The 15,939-nt window shown below is 39.2% G+C and overlaps 1 protein-coding gene across 1 annotated transcript in view; it reads right to left on the minus strand.

The window, feature by feature from the left end:
- Positions 1-13,309, minus strand: part of Dnajc15 (DnaJ heat shock protein family (Hsp40) member C15) — a 69,179-nt gene extending 55,870 nt beyond the window's left edge. The window contains exon 1 of the mRNA XM_046454087.2: positions 13,082-13,309. Within this exon, the coding sequence (XP_046310043.1) occupies positions 13,082-13,183 (102 nt within the window). The 5' untranslated portion in view covers positions 13,184-13,309. The remainder of the gene's footprint in view (positions 1-13,081) is intronic.
- Between the last annotated feature and the right edge of the window lie 2,630 nt (positions 13,310-15,939).

The raw sequence follows: 15,939 nt of genomic DNA on the forward strand, positions 1-15,939 counted from the left end.
ACTCCAAAACTCTCTTTTTTGGCTTTTGTCTGATGTCTATCTTACCTGTAACATTTTGTAGGTTTTCTTATTTTTTCTTGCTTGGGTCTATCCCTTGTTTTGAAAGCTACTTTTACTCTCTTCAGTAGCCTATTTTCCTTTTGGGCAGAAATTTCTTAGTCTGGTTATACAGCTTAAATTTTTATTATACATTATTCTTGCCTTCCTTTTTGAGTTAAGATGAAATAAAATTAACTCTACTTTAAAGCTGAAGAATTAATTTCTAAGCACATTTTGAAGCATCTGAAGACATTGAAAATTACTACAAAAACTAAGACTGTACATCATTTTCCTGAAATTGGATTTCACCAATTTCTGATATCTAAGAGATGAAGTGGCAATATTAAAAGTCAAGGACTTTTGGAGTCAAAACTGGTTTTATATCTTAGTCTTACCGGTTATTAGCAATGTGACCTTGAAATAGTTAATTTCTTTGAGCCTCAAGTTTATCATGTGTAAAATGGTGAAAAATAGCATCTAACTTCACAGGATTATTATGAAAAAATATTATCACATACCTGGTACACAGCAGACATCCACTAAAAGTCAGTTTACTTAATCCTTAACTATTTTTCTTTAAATTTTTTAGCTGTAGATGGATACGATACCTTTATTTATTTTTATGTGGTGCTGGGGATTGAACCCAGTGCCTCACATATGCTAAGCAAGCTTTCTACCACTGAGCTACAACCACAGCCCCTACCTACTCCTTAACTATTTGCTTGTACATAATTAACTCAATAAATTTTTGTATATTCAATGAGTAAAAATAGAAAAGACCACTAATATTATGGGAGCAGGACAGAGATGTGAAATTTTTCATCTTATAAAAATTGGATAAAATTGCTTTAGGGTAAATAAATCCAGGGGGTAAAAATAAAAACATTTTATGACTACAAGGACCTAAAACAATTCTGTATAAAAATGTCAGTGGAAGATCCTTATCATAGCAAAGCAAGATGACACATGACTCTAATCCCAGCTACTTGAGTGGTTGAGGCAGGAGAATTGCAAGTTCAAGGTCAGCCTGGGCAGCTATGCAAGACCTTATCTCAACATGAAATTTTAAAAGGGCTAGGAATATAGTAGAACATTTGCCAAGCAGCACAAGGCCCTGATTTTAATTCCCAGTACTAAAGAAAAAAAAAAACTTATCATATTGAGAGAATATAGGTAATAACCTTACTGTTAGGAAGAGGTCTTTTGGAATTTAAAAATGATAATGAATATGAGTCAATAATTCTAAGCTACATAATATTCCAATTGTTTCTAAACAGGAGATAACACGTTTTATATAATGGAAGGAAAGGCTGAAATGGGTGTCCAATTTGCTCATATTCTTCCCTTCTTAAGGTATAGTTCAGTTATTAACTATTTCTCAAAAACCTTTAACTTCCCAAACTAGAAACAATGGGTCATTCCTCTGAACTCAAGCATTTTATCCATTTATCTTTCTTGTGACACTTATGGCTTATTCCTTCATTCACTTGTCTTTAAAAAGACATTTACTAAGTATCTACAACCTGCTCTGTGCTGTGCTTAGCCCTAGGGGAACTTATCAAAGTGAATCAGACATGATTCTTGCTACTGCAGAGTTCTGAGTCCAGAGGACTGGACAAGTCCCTTGAGGACTAAATCCATGTTTGATTCATCTTTGTATCCACTACAGGACTTAGTCTCAGTACCTTACAAATAAAATGGGACTCTGTAAAAGAATGAACAACAACAACAAAATGACAACACTTACTAAAGTCTATTTTTACTTGGGTATTCAAATTTGATCTAAATGTGCATTCAAGAGAACCTGTTTTTGTAAATAAAGGTTTATTGGAACATAGCCACATTTATGTATTGTCTATGGCTGTGTTTACAACAGTAGAGTAGTCATAAAAGAGGCTACATAGGCTAGAGTCTAAAACGCTTACTAACTTAACACTTTACAATATAGGTTTGCTGTCCTCAGTCCTTAAGGGGTAGAAATCCCTGTATACGTATGTACTCCAGATAAACTCATGGCTTATAGCTTCCACAAAGTTGATTTTTCCCTCAAATTTACTAATCCAAATTAAATTAACAAACACAGAACCTGTTTCTAAGTTGGAGATTGGAGTTGTTATTGAAAGCATCACTAAGCAAAAAAATAGCCAAAACTTGGGAAAGCAAATCAGAAGAAGTCAGAGTACTATAAGTCACACATATTTATTAGGTGCTTAGATCTTAGGTCATTAAGAGATAACAACTCCAAGATCCAACATGGCGGCGAGAGGGGAGGCAACGCTTTCAGTACCTCCTCAACAACGGGGTCAGAGAGACGCATGGATACGCTTAGATTCGACCTGCTGAGAAACTCCTAGCAAAATTCCACTAAAGAGAGACCGGCAGGGAATTGGAAGGATTTTTGGAGGTGACAGTCTGCGCTAGAGGAGTGAATCTCCGCCACGCAGCGCAGAGGTCCAGACCCTCCAGCCACCGCCTGCGCCGGCAAGGTAAGCAGACCTGCAACAGACCGGTGGATCAGGCCCAGCGGCCTGCCAGCGTGGTACACACTTCACCAAAACTGGAGTAGGGGCAGAGCAGAGCCTTAGCCCGCGCCCAGATCAGGCCCAGCAGCCCGCCTGTGTGGTGGTCAAGTGACCCCAACTGGAGTGGGGGCGGAGCGGAACTGACACCCGTGCCCGCAAGGTGGGCAGACCTGCGACCAACCTGCAGATCAGGCCTAGCGGTCCCCGGGCATGGTAGGAGGGGCAGGGCAGAGCCTTCGCCCCCACCTGCAAGGTAGGCAGACCTGCGACAGAACGGCGGATCAGGCCCAGGAGTCCGCGGGCGTGGTAGACACCTCACACCAATTGGAGGAGGGGCAGAGCTGAGCCCCTGCCCGCACCTGCAAGGGAGACTTTTCAACTATACAAGAGCAATATAAATATATAGGGGGGGGAAAAATTTCAAAAACACAACAGTTTCACCAAGAAGAAAGAAACACAAGCAGTATGAAAAGACAAGGAAAGAAAGGACTACAAGCAATGCAGGTCAGCTCAACTTTAGAAGAGGTAACAGCTGCAGCAGATGGAATGTCAGATAAAGAATTCAGGATATATATGCTTCAGATGATCTGGAGTATCAAGGAAGAAATTAGACAGCAAAATCAGACAATGAAAGATCACTTCGACAAGGAATTACACAAACAAATCCAGGAAGCAAAGGATCAACTATACAGGGAGATAGAGGTTATAAAAAACAAACAAACAGAAATCCTAGAAATGCAGGAAGCAATAAACCAACTTAAAAACTCAATTGAGAGTACTACCAGCAGAGTAGAACACTTAGAAGATAGAACATCAGACAATGAAGACAAAGTATTTCAACTTGAAAAGAATATAGACAGCTCAGCAAGACTGTTAAGAAACCATGAGCAGAACATCCAAGAAATATGGGATAACATTAAGAGACCAAACTTAAGAGTCATTGGGATACAGGAAGGTATAGAACTCCATACCAAAGGAATGAGCAATTTATTCAAGGTAATAATACGAGAAAACTTCCCAGACTTGAAGAATGAGACAGAATCCCAAATTCTAGAAGCCTACAGGACGCCGAATGTGCAAAATCATAAGAGATCCACACCTAGACACATTATAATGAAGATGCCCAACATACAGAATAAGGAGAGAATTTTAAAAGCTACAAGAGAAAGGAAGCAGATTACATTTAGGGGCAAGCCAATCAGGATAACAGCTGATCTTTCAACACAGACTCTGAAAGCTAGAAGATCCTGGAATAACATATTTCAAACACTGAAAGAAAATGGGTTCCAACCAAGAATTGTGTATCCAGCAAAATTAAGCTTCAGGATGGAAGATGAAATTAAAACCTTCCACGATAAACAAAAGTTAAAAGAATATGCAGCTAGAAAACCATCTCTTCAAAACATCCTCGGCAAAACATTACAGGAAGAGGAAATGGAAAATAACAATGAAAACCAACAGTGGGAGGTAGGACAGTAAAGGGGGGAAAAATAATCAAAGAGGAAAACAAACCATGTTTACTAACATAAATAAACAAATATGGCTGGAACAACAACCCATATCTCAATAATAACCCTAAATGTTAATGGCTTAAACTCACCAATTAAGAGACACAGGCTAGTAGAATGGATCTCAAAACAAGACCCAACAATATGCTGCCTACAGGAGACGCATTTGATAGGAAAAGACATACATAGGCTGAAGGTGAAAGGTTGGGAAAAATCATATCACTCATATGGACTTCGGAAACAAGCAGGAGTGTCCATACTCATATCAAATAAAATAGATTTCAAGCCAAAGTTAATCAAAAGGGATAAAGAGGGACACTACATACTGCTTAAGGGAACCATACACCAACAAGACATAACAATCATAAATATATATGCCCCAAACAATGGTGCAGCTATGTTCATCAAACAAACTCTTCTCAAGTTCAAGAGTCTAATAGACCACCATACAATAATCATGGGAGACTTCAACACACCTCTATCACCACTGGACAGATCTTCCAAACAAAAGTTGAATAAGGAAACTATAGAACTCAATAACACAATTAACAACCTAGACTTAATTGACATATATAGAATATACCACCCAACATCAAGCAGTTACACTTTTTTCTCAGCAGCACATGGATCCTTCTCAAAAACAGATCATATATTATGTCACAGGGCAACTCTTACACAATATAAAGGAGTAGAGATAATACCATGCATCCTATCTGATCATAATGGAATGAAACTGAAAATCAACGATAAAAGAAGGAAGGAAAAAGCATACATCACTTGGAGAATGAACAATAGGTTACTGAATGATCAATGGGTTATAGAAGACATCAAGGAGGAAATTAAAAAATTCTTAGAGATTAATGAAAACACAGACACAACATATCGGAATCTGTGGGACACATTGAAAGCAGTTCTAAGAGGAAAATTCATTGCTTGGAATTCATTCCTTAAAAAAAGAAAAAAACAACAAATAAATGATCTCATGCTTCATCTCAAAATCCTAGAAAAAGAAGAGCAAAACAACAGCAAAAGAAGTAGAAGGCAAGAAATAATTAAAATCAGAGCTGAAATTAATGAAATCGAAACAAAAGAAACAATTGAAAAAATTGACAAAACTAAAAGTTGGTTCTTTAGCCATGCTAGCGAAGAGAAGAAGAGAGAGAACTCAAATTACTAGCATACGGGATGAAAAAGGCAATATCACAACAGACACTTCAGAAATACAGAAGATAATCAAAAATTATTTTGAATCCTTATAAATTAGAAGATAGTGAAGGCATCGATAAATTTCTGAAGTCATATGATCTGCCCAGATTGAGTCAGGAGGATATAGACAACCTAAACAGACCAATATCAATCGAGGAAATAGAAGAAACCATCAAAAGACTACCAACTAAGAAAAGCCCAGGACCGGATGGGTATACAGCAGAATTTTAAAAAACCTTTAAAGAGGAACTAATACCAATACTTTTCAAGCTACTTCAGGAAATAGAAAAAGAGGGAGAACTTCCAAATTCATTCTATGAGGCCAACATCACCCTGATACCTAAACCAGACAAAGACACTTCAAAGAAAGAAAACTTCAGACCAATATCTCTAATGAACCTAGATGCAAAAATCCTCAATAAAATTCTGGCGAATCGGATACAAAAACATATCAAAAAAATTGTGCACCATGATCAAGTAGGATTCATCCCTGGGATGCAAGGCTGGTTCAATATACGGAAATCAATAAATGTTATTCACCACATCAATAAGACTTAAAAATAAGAACCATATGATCATCTCGATAGATGCGGAAAAAGCATTCGACAAAGTACAGCATCCCTTTATGTTCAAAACTCTAGAAAAACTAGGGATAACAGGAACATACCTCAATATTGTAAAAGCAATCTATGCTAAGCCTCAGGCTAGCATCATTCTGAATGGAGAAAAATTGAAGGCATTCCCTCTAAAATCTGGAACAAGACAGGGATGCCCTCTCTCACCACTTCTGTTCAACATAGTTCTCGAAACACTGGCCACAGCAATTAGACAGACGAAAGAAATTAAAGGCATAAAAATAGGAAAAGAAGAAATTAAATTATCACTATTTGCAGATGATATGATTCTATACCTAGCAGACCCAAAAGGCTCTACAAAGAAACTATTAGAGCTAATAAATGAATTCAGCAAAGTGGCAGGATATAAAATCAACACGCATAAATCAAAGGCATTCCTGTATATCAGCGACAAATCCACTGAAATGGAAATGAGGACAACCACTCCATTCACAATATCTTCCAAAAAAATAAAATACTTGGGAATCAACCTAACAAAAGAGGTGAAAGACTTATACAATGAAAACTACAGAACCCTAAAGAGAGAAATAGAAGAAGATCTTAGAAGATGGAAAAATATACCCCGTTCATGGATAGGCAGAACTAACATCATCAAAATGGCGATATTACCCAAAGTTCTCTATAGGTTTAATGCAATGCCAGTCAAAATCCCAAAGGCATTTCTTGTAGAAATAGAGAAAGCAATCATGAAATTCATATGGAAAAATAAAAGACCTAGAATAGCAAAAACAATGCTAAGCAGGAAGTGTGAATCAGGCGGTATAGCGATACCAGACTTCAAACTATACTACAGAGCAATAGTAACAAAAACAGCATGGTACTGGTACCAAAACAGGCGGGTGGACCAATGGTACAGAATAGAGGACACAGAAACCAATCCACAAAACTACAACTACCTTATATTCGATAAAGGGGCTAAAACCATGCAATGGAGGAAGGATAGCATCTTCAACAAATGGTGCTGGGAAAACTGGAAATCCATATGCAACAAAATGAAACTGAATCCCTTTCTCTCGCCATGCACCAAAGTTAATTCAAAATGGATCAAGGAGCTTGATATCAAATCAGAGACACGCCGTCTGATAGAAGAAAAAGTTGGCTACGATCTACATACTGTGGGGTCGGGCTCCAAATTCCTCAACAGGACACCCATAGCACAAGAGTTAATAACTAGAATCAACAAATGGGACTTACTCAAACTAAAAAGTTTTTTCTCAGCTAAAGAAACAATAAGAGAGGTAAATAGGGAGCCTACATCCTGGGAACAAATCTTTACTCCTCACACTTCAGATAGAGCCCTAATATCCAGAGTATACAAAGAACTCAAAAAATTAGACAATAAAGAACAAACAACCCAATCAACAAATGGGCCAAGGACCTGAACAGACACTTCTCAGAGGAGGACATAAAATCAATCAACAAGTACATGAAAAAATGCTCACCATCTCTAGCAGTCAGAGAAATGCAAATCAAAACCACCCTAAGATACCATCTCACTCCAGTTAGATTGGCAGCCATTATGAAGTCAAACAACAACAAGTGCTGGCGAGGATGTGGGGAAAAGGGTACACTTGTACATTGCTGGTGGGACTGCAAATTGGTGCGGCCAATTTGGAAAGCAGTGTGGAGATTTCTTGGAAAGCTGGGAATGGAGCCACCATTTGACCCAGCTATTCCCCTTCTCGGTCTATTCCCTAAAGACCTAAAAAGAGCATGCTACAGGGACACTGCTACATCGATGTTCATAGCAGCACAATTCACAATAGCAAGACTGTGGAACCAACCTAGATGCCCTTCAATAGATGAATGGATAAAAAAAATGTGGCATTTATACACAATGGAGTATTACTCTGCATTAAAAAATGACAAAATCATAGAATTTACAGGGAAATGGATGGCATTAGAGCAGATTATGCTAAGTGAAGCTAGCCAATCCCTAAAAAACAAATGCCAAATGTCTTCTTTGATATAAGGAGAGTAACTAAGAACAGAGTAGGGAGGAAGAGCATGAGAAGAAGATTAACATTAAACAGGGATGAGAGGTGGGAGGGAAAGGGAGAGAGAAGGGAAATTGCATGGAAATGGAAGGAGACCCTCAGGGTTATACAAAATTACATACAAGAGGAAGTGAGGGGAAAGGGAAAAAAAAAAAAAAAAAAACAAGGGGGAGAAATGAATTACAGTAGATGGGGTAGAGAGAGAAGATGGGAGGGGAGGGGAGGGAAGGGGGGATAGTAGAGGATAGGAAGGGCAGCAGAATACAACAGACACTAGTATGGCAATATGTAAATCAGTGGATGTGTAACCCATGTGATTCTGCAATCTGTTTACGGGGTAAAAATGGGAGTTCATAACCCACTTGAATCAAAGTGTGAAATATGATATGTCAAGAACTATGTAATGTTTTGAACAACCAACAATAAAAATTAAAATAAATAAATAAATAAATAAATTTTGAGACAGGGTCTAACTTGCCAAGGCTGGCCTTGAACTTGAAATCCTCCTGCCTCAGTGTCCCTAGCCCACCAGGACTACAGGCACATGCCACTGTGCCAGGCTCTCTATTTTACTTTAATGTCCATTCACAAAAACCTTATAAAGTCTTATACAAACTTATTACTAGGTCAGTAATGTATCAAGTAATGATAATCGAGTCCTTACAAATGGAATGCTTAATAGAAAGTCAAAATTGAAACTCTGCTTAGAAAACTAAGAAAAATGCTGAAAAATGACAAGTCAACATAAAAAAATCACAAAACAGTGTGACCAGTAAAAAAAAATGGTATTAGTGCATTTAAAAAAATGGTATTAGTGCATTAAGTAGTGCACATTGGAGTAGCACAGAAGGTGGGGTGTGAAAAGGATAAAACCATCACAGTTACAGCCTTTCTCCATCTAATCCATTCTTCTTATACATGGTCTGAGAGAACTTTTTTTTTTTTTTTGTACTGGAGGTTGAACCCAGGGGTGCTTTACCACTGAGCTATATCCCAGACCTTTTTATTTTTTATTTTGAGACAGGATCTTATTAAGTTGCTTAGGGCCTCACTAAGTTGTTAAGGCTGGCCTCAAACTTGAGATCCTCCTGCCTTACCCTATCAAGTTGATGGGATTACAGGTGTGCAACACCATGCCTAACTGAGACACTTACTAATAGCCCAAACCTCTGCTGTTCTAGGCATCAAAATGGTACTCTGACCTAAGGACATACAACTCTCATATAGTACTAAGATGCTTCCTATGTTCTAGTACCTGTTCCCTTTATCTCTTTCTTTTTATAGCTCATACATTGCTTTTTTATTTTTATTTTTAAAGGTAATGCCTTTTTTATTATTAGTTGCTCATGACAATACAATGATCTTGACATATCATATATTTGAATCAAATGGGGTATGAATTCTCATTTTTCCAAGTGTACAGGTTGCAGAATCACATTGGTTATACGGCCACGTATATACATACAGCAATACTAGTGTCTGTTGTATTCTGCTGCCCTTCCTATCCACCCCTCCCCTCCCACCACCTCTCTCTACCCAATCTAATGTGACACATTTCCTTTTTTTTTCTTCCCCCTCACATCATACCTGTATTTTGTATAACGATGGGGGTCTCCTTCCATCTTCCGTGCGACTCCCCTTCCCCCTCCCATTCCCTCTCACCTCTCTTCCCTATTTAGTGGTAATCTTCTTCTCATGCTCTTCCTCCCTACTCTATTTTGAGTCACCCCCTTTATATTAGAGAAGACATTCGGCATTTGTTTTTTAGGGATTGGCTAACTTCACTTAGCATTATCTGCTCTAATGCCATCCATTTCCCTGCAAATATCATGATCTTGTTATTTTTTAGTGCTGCGTAATATTCCATTGTGTATAAACGTCACATTTTTTTTTATCCATTCATCTATTAAAGGGCATCTAGGTTGGTTCCACATTCTAGCAACTGTGAATTGTGCTGCTATAAACATTGATGTGGCTGTGTCCCTATAGTATGCTCTTTTTAGGTCTTTTGGTATAGTCCGAGAAGGGGAATAGCTGGGTCAAATGGTGGTTCCATTCCCAGCTTTCCAAGGAATCTCCATACTGCTTTCCAAATTGGCTGCACCAATTTGCAGTCCCACCAGCAATGTACAAGTGTACCTTTTTCCCCACATCCTTGCCAGCACTTGTTATTGTTTGACTTCATAATGGCTGCCATTCTTACTGGAGTGAGATGGTATCTTAGAGTAGTTTTAATTTGCATTTCTCTGATTGCTAGAGATGGTGAGCATTTTTTCGTGTATTTGTTGATTGATTGTATATTCTCCTCTGAGAAGTGTCTGTTCAGGTCCTTGGCCCATTTGTTGATTGGGTTATTTATTTTTTTGTTGTTTAACTTTTTGACTTCTTTGTATACTCTAGAGATTAGAGCTCTATCTGAAGTGTGAGGGGTAAAAATTTGTTCCCAGGATGTAGGCTCCCTATTTACCTCACATATTATTTCTCTTGCTGAGGAAAAACTTCTTAATTTGACATCCTATTTGTTGATTCTTGATTTTAACTCTTGTGCTATAGGTGTGCTATATTTGTTCCCTTTATCTCTGAGAACTCCACTGATCAAGAAGATAGCCACTTGCACATGGGGCTACTGAGCATTGAAAAAGTGATTAATTGAAATTAAGATGTGCTGTATAAGTGTAAAAAAGAATATAAAATATTTTAATTTTATCATGATTACATGTTATTCTTATAAATGTATCAGATTAAATAGAATACACTGTTAAAATCAAATTGACCTGTTTCTTTTACTTTTTCTTAAATGCTGACACATTTCTCCCCATACACATACGTAATCTTTTTTTAAACTTTATTTTTGTGTTCATTTTTTTTCATGTGGTGCTGAGATTCGAACCCAGTGCCTCACATGTGCTAGTAAAGCACTCTACCAATGAGCCACAACCCTAGTCCCTCTTTTACTTTTTAAATGACTACATATGCACCTCAGAAGAATGAAACTCAACTTCTACCTCTTATCAGTTAAAAAGTTAACTCCAAATAGATGATGAGGAGGAGGAGGATGATGATTACTTCTGTTTGTACTGGAGATTGAATCTAGGGGTGCTTTACTACTGAGTCATATCCTCAGCCCTTTTTATTTCTTATTTTGAGATAGGGTCTCACTAAGTTGCTTAGGGCCTGACTAAATTGCTGAGATTGGCCTCCAAAGTTTCTGGCATTGTGGATGTGTACCACCAGGCCCTGCTAGCTTAAAGACTTAAATGTGAGACCTGGAACTATAAAAATGCTATGCTAGAATAAAACATAGGAAATGCTTCAGGACACTGGACTGTGCCAGAATTTGGGGCACAAGACCCTGAAAGCACAGAAAGCAAAAGCAAAAACTGACGAATGGGACTATATCAAACAACAAAGTTTCTTCACATGAAAAAAGGAAACACTCATCAGAATGAAGGGACAACAGAACTGGAGAAAACTATTTGTAAACTATATATCTGACAAGAAAGATATTACACAGAATATGTAAAGAACTCAAAAAACTCAATAGCAAAAAGCCAATAACCAGATTTAAAATATTATTAATGGCATTTCTCAAAAAAAAAAAAAACAGAATCCAAAATGATCAACAAGTATATATAAAAAAAGAGGTCAACATCACTGTCATCAGGGAAATGCTAATCAAAACCACCAAAGATATTACTGGAGTTACTAATAATGGCTATAATCAAAAAGACAAAAGCAAACTAACGCTGTCAAGATTTTGGAGAAAGGGAAACCCTTGCATGTCATTGGTAGAAATGTGAATTACTATTATGGAAAACAGTATGTAGGTTCTTCAACAACAACTGAAAATAAAACTACCTACAATCCAGTGATTCCTGCCAGCCTCAGAAACTTAGCAAGACCCTAACTCAAAATAAAAAAATAAAAAGGGCTAAGATGTGGCTCAGTGGTTAAGCAGTGCTGGGTTCAATTCTGAGTACCAAACTAACTAAATAAATAAATAAATGAACAAATAAGTCAATGAGCTCTTCTGCATGCCCATGTTCACTGCAGCATTATGTACAATAGGCAAGAAATGAAAATGACCTAAGGGTCCATCAAGTGATGAATGGATAAAGAATATATGGTATGGCAAATATAATGGAATACTCTTCAGCTATAAAAAATAAATAAATAAAATGCTGTTACTGGCCACAATAAAGATGGAACTGGAGATCATTATGTTAAACGAAATAAAGCAAGCACAAGAAAGTCAAGTACCATAAGATCTCACTCCTATGTGAAATTATAAACAACTTGATCTCATAGAGTTTAAGAGTAGAATGCTGGTTAACACAAGCTGGGGACAGCAGGGTAAAGAGGGATAGGCAGAGGTCAATGGGTACTAAGTTACAGGACAGATACAGATAGAAGTTCTGATGTGCCATTGCACAGTAGAGTGAAAGAAAGGTTCTTGAATGTTTTTCCCGTAAAGGAATGATAAATGTTTGAGGAGACAAATTTGCTTACCCGGACTTAAACATTACACAACGTATACATGGATCGAAACATCCGACGGTACCCCATAAATATTTTAAACATTTTACTTTTTATGCATGAGTCTTAAAATAAAGCAAAAAAATAAATATGTTTCCAAAAAACTTAAAATACAAATGTGACTTGCATTGTTTCCATTGGACACTCCCCTTTCCCAGCTCTAACTTGCCACGTGAATAAACTACTTGCCCTTCTGGTTGGACCGTTCGTCTGCCCCAGACTTCCCAGCCTTTGACTAAAGCACTGCGCGCTCTTCTTTCCCCTGGGTGGCTGTTTTTGCGGATTCTTCAGATGGTGGTTTTTAACCACCGCTTTCCCCAAGAGGAGTCCTGGGTCTCTACCATATCCCCTGCAAGACCTGTCTCGAGTCTCCGACACGAAAGGATAGTCCAGCCCACAGCACTCAGTATCTTGTCTCTGCAGTGGCGGGTCTTCTGGTCTGTCTGTCCGCGACAAGACTGGAAGCTCCTTGCGGAGACAGAGACCCTCAGAAAGGCCGTCTTCCACGCCTCGTCGCCAGAGCCCCGCGGAGCAGGCTCTCCGCCTAACAGATGAGCGGCTGGAGTGGGACAGAGAAAGGACGCGGGGAGTACAAAGTCGCAAAGGGTACAGAGCCGCACGGGCGAGGTCGGACTCACCAGTCGGTGGTCGAGTTCGGCGTCCGGCAGTTTCCCCCTAGGCTGCGAGTACTCGGCGTAACGCAGCGTTTCGCTGGAAGCGACGCCACCGCCGGCAGCCATGGCAATGTGGTCCCGGGAAACGCGCTGGGCCGCCGTCTACGAGGCGGCCGCAGGGACAAACTAGTCAGACTGGTTAATTTCGCGATTTTAGTGGCTTCTTCACTGGCCAAGTTGGTGAAAGAGGAACAGTAGAGCAAGTTCCCACTTCCCTTCCGGCCAATCTGTCCCTATCAGAGACAGGGTCATACTCTGAGGGGAGGGTTCCGGAACGTGTAGGCTTTTTGTTTGTTTGCCACCAAAGGCAAAACTGGGGCACCTGGGACATTGCATGGTGGCCGCCGCCCCAGGTCGCCGCAAGGCCTGGGCTTCCGACCTGTGGTCTGAGGTGGGTCTAGTGGGATGTCTGGGCCAGGAGACAGGAAGCCCACTGTAGTGCCAGAGAGCGGTGCCTGCCTTTCTTCCTACCCGCAACTGGTCACACTTCTGTTTAATGCCTGAATTCTCCCACCCAGGAGGAGGCAGTTAGATAACTCCACCCCCATAGATGAATGGCTACATTTATGGTGAAATTAGAAGAAGCTGGTAAGCGAGTACATAAAACTCACTCCCTACCAGTTTTGTGCTTACTTGGATGGAGAAAGACCCTCTGTATTATTAACTTTAAAGTCAAGCTTTTTGGATAAAAAATTAAGCAACATTTGAAGCTTGTATAGTGTTCCCAGCCCCTATACCAACTTGGGAACACTTTAGCCCTTTAGTGCAAAATCAGCTAAGGAGAAGTCTTTTTCCCCCCTATTCCTGAATTAAAGGTTTTAAGTGTCATTCATTTCTGAATGTAGTTAATATTATTATAACTTCTAAGAAGTTAGGGCGTGGAGGATTTCACAATTTAATAGGGAAGATAACATTTACACCCTGATAATACCCTTTCTGATAATTGCCCTTTCTGACTGGACCTTTGTCTGCCCCAGACTTAAGCATATGCATTGTTCAGCAATACTGAGACCTGGAGAGGGTATTAGCATGTGGTTCCTCTTTTAGGTTTTTTGTTCCTGAAAATGCTCATTAACCTCTCCAAATCTCTTTATCTGTAGGAGAGGAAGAACATTTGTCCAACATTCTGACTCAGAGAAGTTGTAAGGGTAAAAAAGGAAAAGGGCTACTTGGACTGAGGCAGGAGGATCACAAGTTCAATGCCAGCCTGAATAACTTAAGTGAGACTGTCTCAAAATAAAAACAAAAAGGACTGGAGATGTAGCTCAGTAGTAGAGGGCCCTTGGTTTCAATCCCCAGAATCCTCCCACCCCACCCCCAGAAAAAAAGAAAGGAAAAGAAGGGAATGGGAAAATGGAAGCAACAACTGCAGCGTTGGAGTTTAGAGGAGGAAATGGCTACTTTTAGAGGGGTTGTCAGAGAAGATTTGGTAGAGGTTCAGCCATTGAAATGGTCAGTAAAGATGTCAGAAATTTCAGCTAGAAACAAACACAAAGAAATGAAAAAGGTGTCATGTAGGACTGTGTTAAAAGTATTCCAAGGATCTTCAGAGACATAATCTTATTACAGAAATTAATTTTTATTAAACCAATTCCTAACTATGAAGGATACTGGTAAATAAATCAGATGAATTATATTGGGGCCTCTAGGTCATTTATTCATTCAGTCAATAAATATCGAGCATCTGTTAGGTCTCAGGCAATGCTGGATATTGGGCCTTTAACATCAAGGCAAACAAATAAGGTCTCTGGGTCCTTGGAGTTTATAGTCTGTCAGAGGTTTATGACATACCCTAGCAGCTGGGTCCTAGCAGTCACAGGCTTCTGTCCTGGAGCAAATGAGCAATTAGATCAGACCCAGGTGAACTGTAGCTCCCCCCGACCCCAGTTGCCCTTGCTCAAGAATTGGGGGGAAGTTCCCCCCCCCAAAAAAAAAACCAAGAAAAGGGGAAAGGGATGTTGTGGTGATAAATACAATCAATAAGAATGTAAATTATAGTTTATACATTAGTAAAAAATATAGATTATAGATATAAGACTTTGATAAGTGAGATAAGAATTATAAAGCAGAAACTGTCATAGATAGGCCTAAGACTCCATTTTGCTGCCTTCTATAAAAAACTGTTACAAGAGCTATTTCTGAGAAACTGAAATGAAAGCTGTTTTCCTATTAGAAAATTTGTTTTCCTATTAAAAAATTGTTTTCCTATTAAAAAATTGTCTTTCTGTACTTTGTACCCCACAAATTTACCCTACTCAGGATGCAGTGGTGGTTATGGTGAGCTATATCCTGGGTGTGAAGGCCCTTGTGGGTCTACATGACTTTGAAATAAATTCTTGCCCCACTGACCCCCTCCAAAATTCAAGATGCGAGTGTCTAGCACCTGCTTGAACCCAGGACTGTGGTCAACTGAAGTACAAAGCAAATGGTTTTTTAGCTTCCATTTATTGCTTGCTTGCTGACTGGAAAATTCCAGTCCTGCCTAGAGCCCACAAGTCCCACTTATTAATATTTTAATTTCTCTGATTGGCTAGCTTAAATGACATAAGCAAGTCACTGAATTGTGGTTTTTGTGCTTATGGACCAGGAACCTGCTGTCCTCCCACAGAGCTTGAGTCTCTGGGGTGGGTGACAATCCCTGGCCCAATAAATAAAGATCTCTTTTGATTTGAAATTTGGACTTAGAGTGAGTGCTTTCTGAGGTATCTCCCCATAACAGGGAGAACTAAGCTTCAGAGAGAATAGCAAGGTCAGAGCTAGAAGGTGGGCTCAGCAGGGTTGAATCTCTCAGGTCAGACCCCTGCCTGAGAGGTCAGAGTTAT

This window comes from Marmota monax, unplaced genomic scaffold, assembly GCF_021218885.2.
Source record: "Marmota monax isolate L192 unplaced genomic scaffold, Marmota_monax_Labrador192_F-V1.1 WCK01_AAM20220418_F8-fsc00011, whole genome shotgun sequence".
Lineage (NCBI taxonomy): Eukaryota > Metazoa > Chordata > Mammalia > Rodentia > Sciuridae > Marmota > Marmota monax.